This window comes from Sus scrofa, chromosome 1, assembly GCF_054392235.1.
Source record: "Sus scrofa isolate SSC_HxYL_T2T_F1_AM1 chromosome 1, Sscrofa_HxYL_maternal_Yorkshire_Landrace_v2.0, whole genome shotgun sequence".
NCBI lineage: Eukaryota > Metazoa > Chordata > Mammalia > Artiodactyla > Suidae > Sus > Sus scrofa.
The window spans coordinates 46,276,691-46,291,343 of NC_139383.1; the positions used below are offsets into that span (position 1 = coordinate 46,276,691).

At 33.3% G+C, this 14,653-nt stretch overlaps 1 protein-coding gene across 1 annotated transcript in view; it reads right to left on the reverse strand.

Annotated features, from left to right (window-relative positions):
- The window catches only part of EYS (EGF-like photoreceptor maintenance factor), a 1,392,725-nt gene that overhangs the window by 968,319 nt on the left and 409,753 nt on the right, over positions 1-14,653 (reverse strand). Inside the window, exon 14 of the mRNA XM_084958241.1 lies at positions 5,990-6,111. Coding sequence (XP_084814367.1) covers positions 5,990-6,111 — 122 coding nt within the window. The remainder of the gene's footprint in view (positions 1-5,989; positions 6,112-14,653) is intronic.

The window sequence follows — 14,653 nt, forward strand, 5'->3', positions numbered from 1 at the left end:
GCAGGTTGCAGTCAGCATTCAAATTACATCCCTAGCCCAATTTGCTTTTTAATGTCTTGAAACTATGTAAACACTAAACTATGTCAACTCCAGTTGTTTAGAGATGAGCACATGTAGGTAGTTTAGTAACTTAGGACACAGATATCTAAAGAGATTTGATGTTCCAGCAAATTTTCATTTCCTAATATTTTCTAAGGAATATAAGCAGGTAGCCCAGGAAATGCAATTCTTTTTGATCTATTAAAATATGTGCTATTTTAAGCAGTTATCATGATTATAATATGAATTCCCTAAAATAGTATGAAATTTAAGAATTTTTGCAAAATCTTTTTTTAGATTGTCTATTCACTAGATGAAATAAAACATTCATTTACTTTACTGAGACTCCTGAAATTTTTGTTCAGTGAAAAGTTGTAGGACAGCATCAGAGAGCTCTAAACTTAGTGAATAAACTCTTACTTAATTATGAAAGAATAATCACTTTTTAGTGTTCTTTTTTGCTATATACATATAAAAGGATAAGTTGATATCTATGTAATTCTAAGGATACACCATTTATAAGATGCTACTTTAATCTTACTCACACATATATTTTAAAAGTAATACAAATGTTGGAGATAATAAAAACGTGTTACTTTGAGTTTAGTATATATCAATAAATGAGCTAAGTACTGTGTGTAAAGATTTTATTTAATTATAACCATAACCATATGCAATATAACTATTATTATCTCCACTTTCCAAACAAGGAAATTGAAAGCTTAGGAACATAAATAAACTTCTTTAACCCAATTCCACTCTTTGTTAGCAATAGGACCAAATTTTATATCCTATATCCAGACACTCTAACTCTAGAACTTTCTCTCTCTCCCTCTCCCTCCACCCACCAACACCTCTTCTCTTCTCTCTGAAAAATATAAAATATAATTTGGTAGAATCACTTCAGTAGTGGCAGAGAACTTCTGAAATCTAGTCTCACATAAAAGAAAAACACTGGAAAACATACTCAAAAATCAACTTTCCCAGAACCCTGGAATGAACTAAAGGCCTGCAACAATCTGAAGAGTATTTATTCAAGAAAAATAACTAAATCTCCTAAATGTAGTCAGCTGTCTGGTAGTTTAAACTGCACTATTGCCATCTTCCTCTCCCTAGCTATGCAAAGATTTGAAAACCAACAGCATTGCAATTATGGCATCTGTGAAACTAGCAGCCTGACAGCTACTAGAGGAAGCAATACCGTTTTGGGAACTTACCTAAAAGGTTCTCCCCAGGTAATATCACTCTTTTCATTAGTCTGACAGCTCTGTGAATGTTTCATTCTCAGGAAGAGACTTTATTTGACCTGACGCAAAGCTCATTCTGTTAGAAAAGCCTTATAATAAGGGCATTTGTTAAAAACAATCAGTGGTGATTGCTTAACATTGCAGTTGCTTGAGGTGATGATTTCAGTTGAGGCTAACAAGAGGCTGCCAAGTACAAAGGTAAAAACAGGAATCAGGATATTCATAGAAGTCTTTGAAAAGCCAGATATAATCCCAGGAAACTAGAAGAGGATACAACTTGAAAGTTTGTACCCTGGCCTAAGAAAGACATGAAAAGACATTAATCTCCTATTTCTAACTAACCTGGGGGCTCAGTGCAAGCAGGAAGTGAGTTATATACTCAAAGAACCGGAAACACATGTCCATACACATACTTGTATATAACAGTCAAAAAGCAGGTAACCTAAATGACGATCAGATGAAGATTAGATAAATAAATATGTTACAACCACATGATGTAATATTATTGTCCATAAAAAGGAATGAAGTATGGCAACATAAACCTTGAAAACATTATGATAACTAATGAAGCACTCACAAAAGACCGCTCATTGCCCAATTCCATTTGTAATAAATGTTCACAACAGGCAAATCCACAGAAACAGAAAACAGATTAGTGATTTTTCAGGACACAGAAGGACAGAGAAATGGTAAGGGACTGCTAAGAGGTGTAGGTTTCTTTTGGGGTGATGAAAATGATCTAAAATAAAATAGCAGTGATGCTTCACTTCTCTGTGAATATACTAAAAACTCCTGAATTATACAACTTAAAAGGGTGAACTGCATGGTATATGAGTCATGTCTCAATAAAGATATTTAAAAGACAACAACAACAGAAAAGAACAACCTCTCAACTTTAGTAATCAATGGAGTGAAAATTAATCCAATGAGATACTATTTTCCATTTATATTGTACAAGAATATTTTTACATAAAGCTCAATTATTGTGTGTGCACTTTTATGCTTTTTTTTTTCATAGGAAAGCAAGAAAGTTATGTTTTCTGGAGAGAAATTTAAGATAGCTATCCTATGGACCTTAAAAGAAAGTTCACAGTCTATTACTCAATAATTTAATTTTATAAATATAACCTAAAGAAATAATCATAGGAGTTCCCATCGTGGCTCAGTGATTAACGAACCCAACTAGGAACCATTAGGTTGCAGGTTCGATCCCTGGCCTTGCTCAGTGGGTTAAGGATCTGGCGTTGCCATCAGCTGTTCTGTAGGTTGCAGATGAGGCTCGGATCCTGCGTTGCTGTGGCTCTGGTGTAGGATGGCGACTACAGCTCTGATTCGACCCCTAGCTTGGGAACCTCCATATGCCTTGGGAGCGGCCCTAGAAATGGCAAAAAGACAAAGAAAAAAAAGCAAAAAGAAAAGAAAAAAAGAAAAGAAATAATCATAAATACGAATGAAGATTTTTTGTGTGTGAGAATACCAGTTCAACATTATTTGTAATTAACTGTGAATAATGTAATTAACTGCAAATTAGAAACAAGCTCAATGTTCAACAAGAGAGAAATGGTTAAATTTTCTCATTCTCACTAAAATGTAAATCTTGATAATATGTAATTGTGACAAAAATTTTTAAATAGGAGACTAGACCACATGCGACTATATGATCTCAGGTTTGTTATTAAAATTTAAAATCCCTAAAAATAGACAACTTAGTAGTTCCTAAACAGTGAGTCATCATATACAACATACATATATAACACACATAATATACTAATTATGTTCACTTCAATGTAGTGTATTTAGTGAATTTTCTCATCCCCTTTCAAGCTACCAAAGACAACGTTAACATAACATTTGTCTTCATTCATTTTCGGTTTTAAAATCACAAAGAAGAAACACAATTAGAAAGCTTATTTCAGCTGGACTTCTATTTTTATACTGAGAAAAAATGCAAATCTATTATCTTAGAAATGTATCAGTAACCTTTCAAAAATCTGAAGCATGATAACATGACTAAGAGTGTTTGTGTTAATGTAAGAGGCAAAGTCTTCTCACACATTTATAAATTTAAGTCATTAAGAGTTCATAATTAGTGGTGTCAGAATCTCTAGAAAGACTGATTATGTCTCATGAATATTAAAGTGTATTTTAATTAAGCCTTATAGACTTTGTAGTTTGTTTTGTTCTAGATATTTAAGATCTCTGAATCAAATGATGGCAGTATTTTTATCTAAATAAAAGTACTATCGCGCTGGATAATAAATTAATACTTGTGACTTCTCATTCTGTTTGATTGACATTATGGGAATAACCTACCTTAGACCAGATGGGCAAACATAAGTGATGTATTCCACATGCACTATCTATGAGACTGTGTTTCAGGAAAGCGAAAGTGAGGACTAAATCTATGATTCCCAGGAGCTGGCCGGGAACTGGAAGCTAGGCTTTCAGCTACACCGTGTTTTCCCCTTAAAACATCTCAATAGACAATTTCACAGAACATCAAAATGAGTTGAAGGTACTCTGTGATTCTAATGAATCATTACAAAAACAAGCCTACCCCTTAAGTATATCCAAATACCAATAAAAATACGAACATTCTCTGAACCACAAGAATAGTGAACATTTCCCTATCAAGGCTATTAGGCAGGACTGCTGCCTCTGTAAACATGTAATCTCTTCTATCTAGTTTTCAATCATTCTAGTAAGATTGAGTATGAGTCCAATCACAGAATGCTTGCCACCCCCTGACAATATCCTATGCAGACCAAAGCCCCACTTTTGTAAACCATTCCAAAATTATGTGTCACAAGCAGGAACCTCTAAATCCTGCCCAGGACCCTTTTACTGAAATGCCCTGTGGATTCACAAGCTGTGTGTTCTATCTCAGCAATGAGTTACAAACAACTGGTTCAACCACAGGTGTGTTCCTGCCAGTATTTTTCTGGAGGCAACTGACTGTGTAACTGCACACATACACAAAAGCATAAACAGATTATCTTTAGGAACTAAAGAGAGAACTGAATGTTTAAAAGTTGGCTCAGTGGAAATGAACACGACTAGTATCCATGAGGCATAGGTTTGATCCCTGCCTCTGCTCAGTGTTGAAGGATCTGGTGTTACTGTGAGCTGTAGTGTAGGTCAGCAGCTGTATCTCAGATTTGACCACTAGCTCTGAGAACTTACATATGCTGCAGGTGGGGCCCTAAAAACCAAAATAGAAAAAAACCAAAAAAATAAAGGTATATGTCAGAATCTCTGAAAAGCATCCTAGAAAATTCTTATTATACATTGTAAATTATAATTAATAACATTATTAATGGAAAATAAACATACATAGACAACTATGAAAAGTTTTTTTTTTCCCCTAGCCTAACAAAAGTTGATTCTTTCTCCTGCTATGTGGATGGAAATTCAAGTAAATATTAATTTATGGTGCTATATCAATTTTAATAATTGATAATGTCACAAAAAATAACTCTGTGTTTGTATATTTTAAACTAATGCCAACTGTTGATATTGAGAGTTCTTCTGTATTACCAAGTTATTCATTATTTTTGTTACTGTCATTGAAATGTAAATCAAATAATTGGCAGATAGTTCAGAATTCCCTTTTAATGAAATAAAGTGCCTATATTGACCATCTTTGGTCTTATATCCCATTTCAGTCCCCTAAATGAGGAACATTTATAAAAATCTTTCAATGCTTAACGGATCCAGAATTCTTAGTTTTAGTCATAAGACAAGAGAGTGTGTGATTTATTTTAGAGGGTATTCTGAAACTATTTTGATTAGTCTCTGGAAAAATAATCATATAAATATATTTATATTAAAATATATTTAATTATTCTGCCTCTGTGACAAGAAGAAAAGCATTCTAGTTACAATACACCTGATTTTTCATTGACTTGAAGGACCTAGTACACACCAAAAAAATAAAACCTAAAAGCTATTTACAAATATATATTTGGCTATGAAACGTTTGAAGTAATAACAATGGCTACTCAGATTTGTTTGGTTGGTTCAAACTTATCTAAAATTTAATTAATAACACAATTAATTGTATTATGGAAAATGTGGATACTTACTGCTGTAAAATTCACCAATAATTTGACTAAGATAATTAAAACTCATGATTATCTTACAGAAAATAAATTGAAAATCTTAATTCAAGAGACCCACTAAGGACACATACTGTGACACTCACTTTGCATAGAGTGGCCCAAAGCAATACTGAAATGGTGACAGTGTGTTTTGAAGAAGTAAGCGCCTTTGTAAGATAAGCCACATTTGGACATTACACTTCTGAGTTAAAACTTGTTTATTCTTGTTTATTTCTTTTTTGACTTGATATCTGAACTTTGGTATTTGCAGATTTTATTTATTTTCCTCTTTTATAATGATATTTTTTCCATTATAGTTGGTTTACAGTGTTCTGTCAATTGTCTACTATACAGAAAGGTGACCCATTCACACATACATGTTTACATTCTTTTTTCTCACATTATCATGCTCCATCATAAGTGACTAGATAAGTATTTGTGGGTTTCAAATGAATGTGACACTATCTTGTCAGAAAATGGCATTTCATCTTGGTACCATTATTTTAATTAATTGATGTAAAGTGAAAACAATGTCTAAATATAGCCCCAAAATATTCTGAATGGCAAGTAATTTTTTGAGGAAACAATGCCTATATTACTCACCGATAGCTACTGTCAAGGTCAGTACAGGTGGAATTATTCTTACAGGGATTCTTTTGGCAGGTACTGGATTCTCGTTCACAGAAATGTCTTTCCCAACCAGAAAAGCACACACACTGGTAGTTCTAAGGGAATATAAAAATTATACTACCTTTAGGTTATGCTTTACTATTAAGTTTATAATTCAGTTATTACTCCTGGTTATTTTGATCTCTCTGTCAACGTACGCTTTTTTTCAATTTTTATGTAATGTCAATACTTGCCCAAATTACTTTACCTCAGTTTAAAAACTATGTGAACAGTATTCTTTAGTATCTAATTCAATACAATTTAATATGTATGTATTAAGCTCACAATACAGAGCTATGTCTTCTTAAATATCTTAATATAAAAACAGTACATTAGTAATACGAAGGTTAATGATTGCATAAAACTGAATACATAAATATGGTACTCAGTAACTGGCTCATGAGTTAAAAAACTAACTACAATGCAATAAATACAATCTCTAAATCTAAGAGCCCAAATTCTCTCTTGTTTTGACAAGAACCCTAGTCTAAAAAATTATTATTATTTTTTTAATTATTTTCTTTTTAGGGCCACACTTAGTCACAACTGAGGTGAGCTATAAGTGCAAAATACACACTGGATTTTGAAAACTTAGTATTAAAAAAATATAAAGTATTTCACTAATAATTTTATTACTTACATATTGGAATAGTAATACAATGGATAAAAAGCATTAAACACATGATTATATTATTAAAATTAATTTCACCTGTTTCTTTGAACTTCATTTTAATATGGCTGCTAGAAAATTTACTTCCCACACTTGGGTCTCATTATATTTCTACCAGACAAAACTGTGGCAGGTAGTGCCAGTCCTGCTTCTCTACTGGGGAACAGATCTAAGTCTAAAGTTCTGTGAACATGCAAGAGGAGCAGGAGCTCCCTGAGATTGGAAAACGTATTCTGGTTGAATACATCCCAGCATCTTGAGAAGGCCTGGCACCCAGTGGATGGTCAATATCTGTTGGTTGGACAGTGGAAAAATAATGTAAACTATGAAGTTAGTACCCAAAACAGACTTCAGATGTGTTCTATACCTTTGCTAGAGGTGGATAGAAAGTTTGTTTCAAACATTACAGTCAAATAGCATATTAAGCAGAGAAACATTCATGCTCCATGTACGTGTATTAGGTTACAATAATCCAAATGTATGAGAAGCTCCACTGAGGCCCTGGAATGGGAGCCGGCTGCACTGTCAACACTGGCTTTACTCCTCAACATGTGCTCATTCTCCACTCAAAAGTTCTCACTAATAGGAATCAGAGTGTGCTGGGTTTTAGCAGCAATTTTCTCATGCCATCTGCTTCCTACATTGTTAACTTCTTTAAGGAGTTTTGTAACATTCAGAAAGTGTTCATTGATTGCCATTTGGCTTAATTTTTTTTGTAAGCATTAAAAGAGGACTTATATGAAAATTCAAGGTAATGAGTATATTTTGTTTTAGGCTTGTGCTATTTGAGACAGAAGCAGTTATAGAATAGGCAAGACAGGGGACCACAGCCCAGCCCCGTGAGAAACAGAGAGAGAGGAGGGCATGGCAGGACGTAAGATGGATGCACATAAGCCATGGAGCAAGTGAGATGTCTTTTATTTTTATTTTATTATTTTTTTTAATGGCTGCACCCATGGCATATGGAAGCTCCTGGGCCAGCAACTGAATTCGAGCTAAGGCTGAGATCTATCCCTTGTGTGGCAATGCCAGATCTTTTAATCCACTGCTCCAGCTGGGGGATTGAACCTGTGCCTCTGCAGTGACCTAAGCTGCTGCAGTAGGATTCTTAACCCACTGTGCCACACTAGGAACTACAGATGCCTTTTAGTTTTGTTCTGACAATTCATTTCCTAAGAAGTGTGAATTGTTTCTGTAAAGACAAACACATAAATTTATTGCTGGTTTTTATTTTAATGTCTCAGTAACAATTTGAAGCAAATTTAGTGAATGTGTCAAAAGACCAATCAAATTTCTTTCCATTAAACACATACATTCCTTAAAAGCTAATAATTCTTGGTATTTGTGATGATTTAATAATCAGTAGAACATTATCATCCACTTAATGGCATAATTATCATAAAAGTGTCAGGTACCAGATCTCCAGATATGATGGAATCTGTATGAAACAGAAACATAAAAAGATAAAGGAAATAGACTTTTTTCTAGTATTAGACATTAAAAATATAAACATTGTAAAGAGCAGAAATGAATATTAACTAGAATCAACCCAGAGTTCAAGTATATCTATTATCTGTTGCTTGATTCAAAAGCATTATTCTGAATTTAAAGTCTTAGTGCTAAGCAGTTTCCTGATCAACATTATACTATTGATTAATTCCAGTAACTGAAAAGAATAGTTACAGGTAAAATACTAGTTTTATTAAATAATATTACCTTGGCATTCAAAAATTTAAATAATCACATTTTGAGCTTGTTTTTTCTTAGGAGGAAAATGTATTTAAAATACATTTGCTAAAATGAATAAAAGTTTTCATAATTTGTGAAGGTGGTACCACCTCATTTTTAGCTTTTAATGCAAAGTAGACATTTTTCTTCCTGACAAATTCAGATAATACAGTTTGAAAACATATAGTACGAGGGAGACAGGAAGATCAAATATGACAAAAGATGCACAGATCTAGCTTAGTCAACCACACAGCCAATGAGATAAAAGACAAAGTGGTCACATTTGATACGTATAATGACTATATATGTAATATACCACATACAACCGCATATAACCACATAGTTTATTTTTTCAGGTCAAAGGGCTAGACATTTTAAATCTCTGTGATCAGTGACAAATACACAAAAGTAAAAAGTATAGAATGATTTTGAATATAAATCTGTTGCTTATTAAATATCTAAACCTGTCTGTTGTATTAATTTTCTATTGCCATATAACAAATTACCACAGATTTGGCAGCTTAAAGCTGCTAATAAATTTCCTATTTCACAGTTTCTCCAGGTCTGCGTCCCGGTGCAGGTTGGTTGATCCCCCTTGCTTAAAGTCTCAGCAAGCTAAAAGTAAGGCGTTGACTGAGGTTATGATCACAACTGAGGCTTGAGGTCCTTTTCCAGACTCAGTGGTTAGCAAAGTCCTTTGCATTGCAGCACCAGGACTTGGGTCTATTCACTCGCTAACTACTGGGCAAGGACAGCTGTCAGAGACAGAGGCTGTCACATGCTCTCATAACAGGGAGAAGAGGTTTGATCTATCATGGCCAATAGGGGAGCACCCACTGCCATGTCTTGTCTCCTTTAAGAAACAATTCTAACTAGGTCAGGGCCATCAATCAAAGTCAGCTGATTAGGGACCTTATTTATATCTGCAGAATTTCTTTTTCAATATAAAGTAATAAAATCATTAGAGTAAGATCCTATTATATTCACAGGTCTTAGGCTCAAGAGGAGTAGGTTTTATACAGCATGTGCATAAGCGGATGAAAAACTTGGGATCATCTTACAGTTCTGTCTACCAACCTGATAACCTACTTAATTTATATAAGTAAACTAAGTTATCTAAACCTCAAATGCCTTAATATATAAAGTACCAATGATATCTACTTCATAAGCTTATTTTGAATATTTCATGCATTAATGACAGTAACATACTTGGCCTAGTGACAAATAATCAACTCTAATCAACGGCAACATTTACCTCCAGGCATTCTAGACTAAATCTGACATGATCAAGGTGCAAAGACAATAAGCGCTGCAATTAGACTAGAATTATCCATCTCTACATTATTTCTTTGTATGAACCTACTGAAACATGAAGATTATCAGACTAGGACAACAAAGAAGAAAGAGGAAGAGGAAGAGAATCCAGGGATGTGTCAATTATAAAACACAAACTTAGACAATGTGGACAAATTTCAGATAACATAAATTAGGAACATTGATCAAGAAGTAGTAGAAAGTCTTACTAAATAAGTAGACATTTTAAAATGTGCCCAAAGAGGAAGATTGGCAGTACACTTACACAAACCGAAATAAAATTACTTTGTATTTTTAATTCCCCTCTTATTTTATATAGATGCAGAAAATAGAAAAAACAGATAAACAATTTTTTTTTGGCTTCACTCACTGCAGTGGAAGCTTCTGGGCCAGGGATAGAACCCATGACACAGCAGTGACCAAAGCCACAATAGTGACAACAACCAGATCCTTAATCCACTGTACCAAAAGGGAACTCCCAGAGAAATTTAATTTTTGAAACTAGTAAAATCTAGATATCAAAACCTGGCAAGCATATAACGAGAAATGCAAATTCAGCCAATCTCACATGATCAAAAAAAGAAAAAGTAAAACTGAAAGAAAATAATTTTAAGTCAGTAAGTCTAACAAAGTCTTCAAATTTTGTTCTTTTATGAGCTGGTAATTTTTTCCCCCCACATTAAGAGACGTATGCTTCAACACACACACACACACACACACACACACACACACACACACACACTATTAAACAAGGAAAAAATGGTTTCATCACCTCATATTCAGAAAAAATATTATATAATTTAACACACATTCATAAAAATCCTCATAGCAAATGAGAGCTTAACAGAAATGTCCTTATATTACTAAAAGCTATTTAACAAACTAACAGGCAAACAAAAAAATCTTGCCAAACCTCATTTTACCAAAAACAACTAGAGAAACTGAATAAAATACATAGAAAAATAACTGGATTCTGAAAAGAATAATCAAAGCTAACTGGATCTCTTAAATTCTTGAGAAAGGGGAAACAATAAGACAACACTTGGCTCTGCTTGTAATGCCAGGATGTTTGTTTTCCAAAGTCAGGTAAATAAAAGGAGCTGGAACTTACAACAACCTGAATGTTGGCATTCAGTTTTGCCAAGGACAGAGATCCATGAAGGGAAGAGCAAAGAAATGAGACTAAATGTTGAAGAGCAATCTTTTGGAAACATTTGTTCCCTAGGGTGAAACTTCCCAATGCATGCAGAAAGCAGCTGCATTGAGCAGCAAAGATTCAGTAGTCTCCTATTATGGAAAGGTAGAGATTAGAGTTTAGGGCAGGTAAGGTGGAAAAGTCCTGCTAAACATGTCTAGCTTTCATCAAAATCCAGAGGGCTACAGTCTAGAAGGCGAAACAGCAATAAACCCAGCCCAGATCATGCTAAAACCCCGATCAACATTTTAGTTGTGAGGTCATCTCTCTGTACTCTATCGTCCTACCAGAGAAATCAAGTGCTCTGGAGGAAGTTAACATTAGAGAACTTTTTCAATGTTTGATACAAAATGTCTGGTATTCAATAAAAAAAAAGGAAATTCTGATGATCAAAATTCTAGAGAAAACTAGACAGTAGAAATAAGACTATTCTGCTATTGAGTTATTGGATATTTTAAAATGACTACAATTAATACATATAAGGATTGAGAAGGAAAGAGAGAATTTCACCAGAAACCTGCTAGAAAAAAGTAAAAGAAATTCGGTAGATTGAAAAATAATGTAATTGAAATTTAGTAATTTAATCCATTATTTTAATAAAATCTTAGCAGAGGATTAGTAGCAAATATCCAGATTGAAGCACATCAGGAAAAAATAAAAGTCAGGAAAAAAATGATCGGTGTGGGAAATAATGAAAAGAACTATATATATGTTTAATTGAAATATTAGAGAGGAGAGAGAAAAATAAGAGCAATAGTTGAAAAATGACTGCCTGAAAATGGTCCAAAGATAACCAAAGACAATAATCCCGGATTTAGAAAGCTCTCCAGACCTATGCTGGCTAAGTACAAAGAAAATGTTACCTTAGGGCAGTTTCCTTCGTGGCTCAGTGGTTAACAAACCCGACTAGGATCCATGAGGATGTGGGTTTGATCCCTGGCCTTGCTGGTTAAGGATCCAGTGTTGCCCTGAGCTGTGGTGTAGGTCACAGATCCGGCTTGGATCCCTCGTTGCTGTGGCTGTGGTACAGGCTGGTAGATGTAGCTTCGATTCTACCCTAGCCTGGGAACCTCCATATGCCATGGGTGCAGCCCTAAAATAGCAAACAAAAAAAAAAAAAAAACAAAAAAAAGGAGGGTAAAACTGCTGTTAATGAAAGGTAAAGAGTAAATCTTAAAAGCAGTCAAAGAACAAAGACACTTACTTTCAAAGGGTTATCTGGTCTCACAACTTTCATCCCAATAGTGGAAGCAAGAACCCAGCAGACCAATATGCAATGGAATGAGAGCAAATAACTACTAACCTAAAGGTACATGACTAGTAAAACATACCCTTTGATTGGGAAAGAGGAAAAACTCCTCTTAAGAAAAAACAAAACTTGAGGACTTACCGCAGTGTTTAAGATTCTGGGGATCTGATGATGGAAAACAGGATTTAAAGTCAAGCTTCATGAATTATTAGCTAAATAATTGTAGGCATGACAATTAATCACAAGAAATATCAGAAATAATGGTACCTGACTAATGAAGGTGCTAGGATTAAATGAGTACTTAGAGCAAGACTTCATATGATACCTGACTCATGGTAAGATACCAGTAACTTTTAGCTAAAATGTTCTCTTACCTGTGACTAGTCCAGATAATCTGAACTATTTTTTTTTTCTTGGACTCCTACTTTGTCATTCTTCCATCTGGAATACCTTTACTTACTTTCCCAAACCACTGCCCCAACTTTCAAATTTATTACTCCCTCAAGGTCAAAAAAATGTGGCATTCTACCTGCAGCCTTGATCATTTCCTCCAATATACTTTCCTTTCCAAAAATTACTATTTTATCTTTTATGATGCTTTTTATGTAACTAGTTATATACATATTTTATCTTATGCTTAGTATTTACCATATTTTAAAATATTTTACTTATTTCATTATGTCTTTCTCTAATTTGTAAAATACAAATTCTAAGAGGGTGGAGACTTAATCTGTTTTGTTTACCAAGTATCACTCCCTTGAATGCTGTCTTATATTTGACTGAAAGAATGGATGGAAATATGTATGATATTAATTGGTAGAATATGGTCCAGAGAATATTTTGCTCATAATTTATAGATATTCAATTGTTTTATTTTCCTAACAAGGAAAAATGTATTTTAGGATTCCTTTAAATAACACTTTCCTGACAATCAATTAAAACCAATTCTATAAATGAGGATTGAAAATCTCAATGAAATAAGAATTAGGACTGGTTCCACTGTGAAGTGTTTACATATTGATTCATTATAGTTGATTCAGTCTTAGCCACAAAATTCATTTTATTTTATGAAACTTATTTTTAGATTTCTGGAAATCTAGATATGATTAAAAGAATAAGTAACAAAAATCTTATATCCTTCTATTAATTCATTACTTATATGATCCTATACAGAAAAACCACTACTTCTTTTTTCATTAACAGTATTTTTTAAAATTGAGAATACATAATGAATTCAGTCCTTATAAGAATAAAGGGCTCTCTGCCCATTGACTTATCTGTTTCTTTTCAATATTATCATAAGCACTCGGTTTACAAGGACTTGTAGAATTAACCATAAAGATTGCCAAATACTGGATAAAGTGATACTCAGGATTAGACATAAATACAGCGATCTTTATTCTTAAAAACAAACAAGCAAACCTATGTTAATATTATTTCTTTCAGCTGGAGAAAATGATTTATCTTGGTGATTTAAATCTAAAGTGAAATAATATGTATTATTCTGACAGAAAGTTAATGGAATATTGAAAAACAATTTCTACAAAATGTTATAAATGTTGAATTTGATTGAACATATTTTGAAATAAGGCAATGAATATATGTTAAATTGAGTGATACTTTCAAGGCAAAACTGCTTTAGAAAAACACATTTCTTTAACTTGGGAAAATGTAATATAACTATGTGAAGACTATGAAAAGCTACATGCTATATGTGGGTATTAAAGGGTATAAATCAAACTACTTTGACCTTTTAAAACACTTTCTAAAGGAAATATAAGCCTGTAAGAAACTTGGTTATTGATTTCATGTAAAGATATTTTTGTTAGTGATAAAAGAGCAAATTAACATTTTAGTGCCTATTATAATTGAGGAAATGACTTTAAACACAATTTCCACTACTTTTATTTCCTATATTCTAGTCAATCTACTAATAAAATTCATATTATATTCTTCAAAATAATCTCAGCTATTTGTCCACTCTGCTATTTTCGATCAGTTTCTGGTAGCAATGCTGATTGCTATTATATTATCACATATATATTATTTATGTGATAATATACTATACACCATATTATTTAATGCATATATTATGCATTAAATATAGTATAATATAGTTCCCTTATTGCATGCCGTACCTTCATAAAACACTCCTGATCCTTTCCAAAGTGTTTCCTTATCCTCAACAATTTTGTTTGTTTTTAAAGAGTATAAAACTAGAATTACCACTACCAGAGCCCAAATTTTATTCTTTACTGATAACATAGCTATGATGGGAAACAGTATCTGCCATTGATGTATACCATTCAAACACATTCCTATATCTTGAAATCTGCTTTCCATATTGAATCAATTTGACAACTGAAGCTATAGCCTATTGCCCACAGCTTTATCCCCAGGAGATTTATAGCACTTAAGCATACAAAAAATACAATCTTCTGA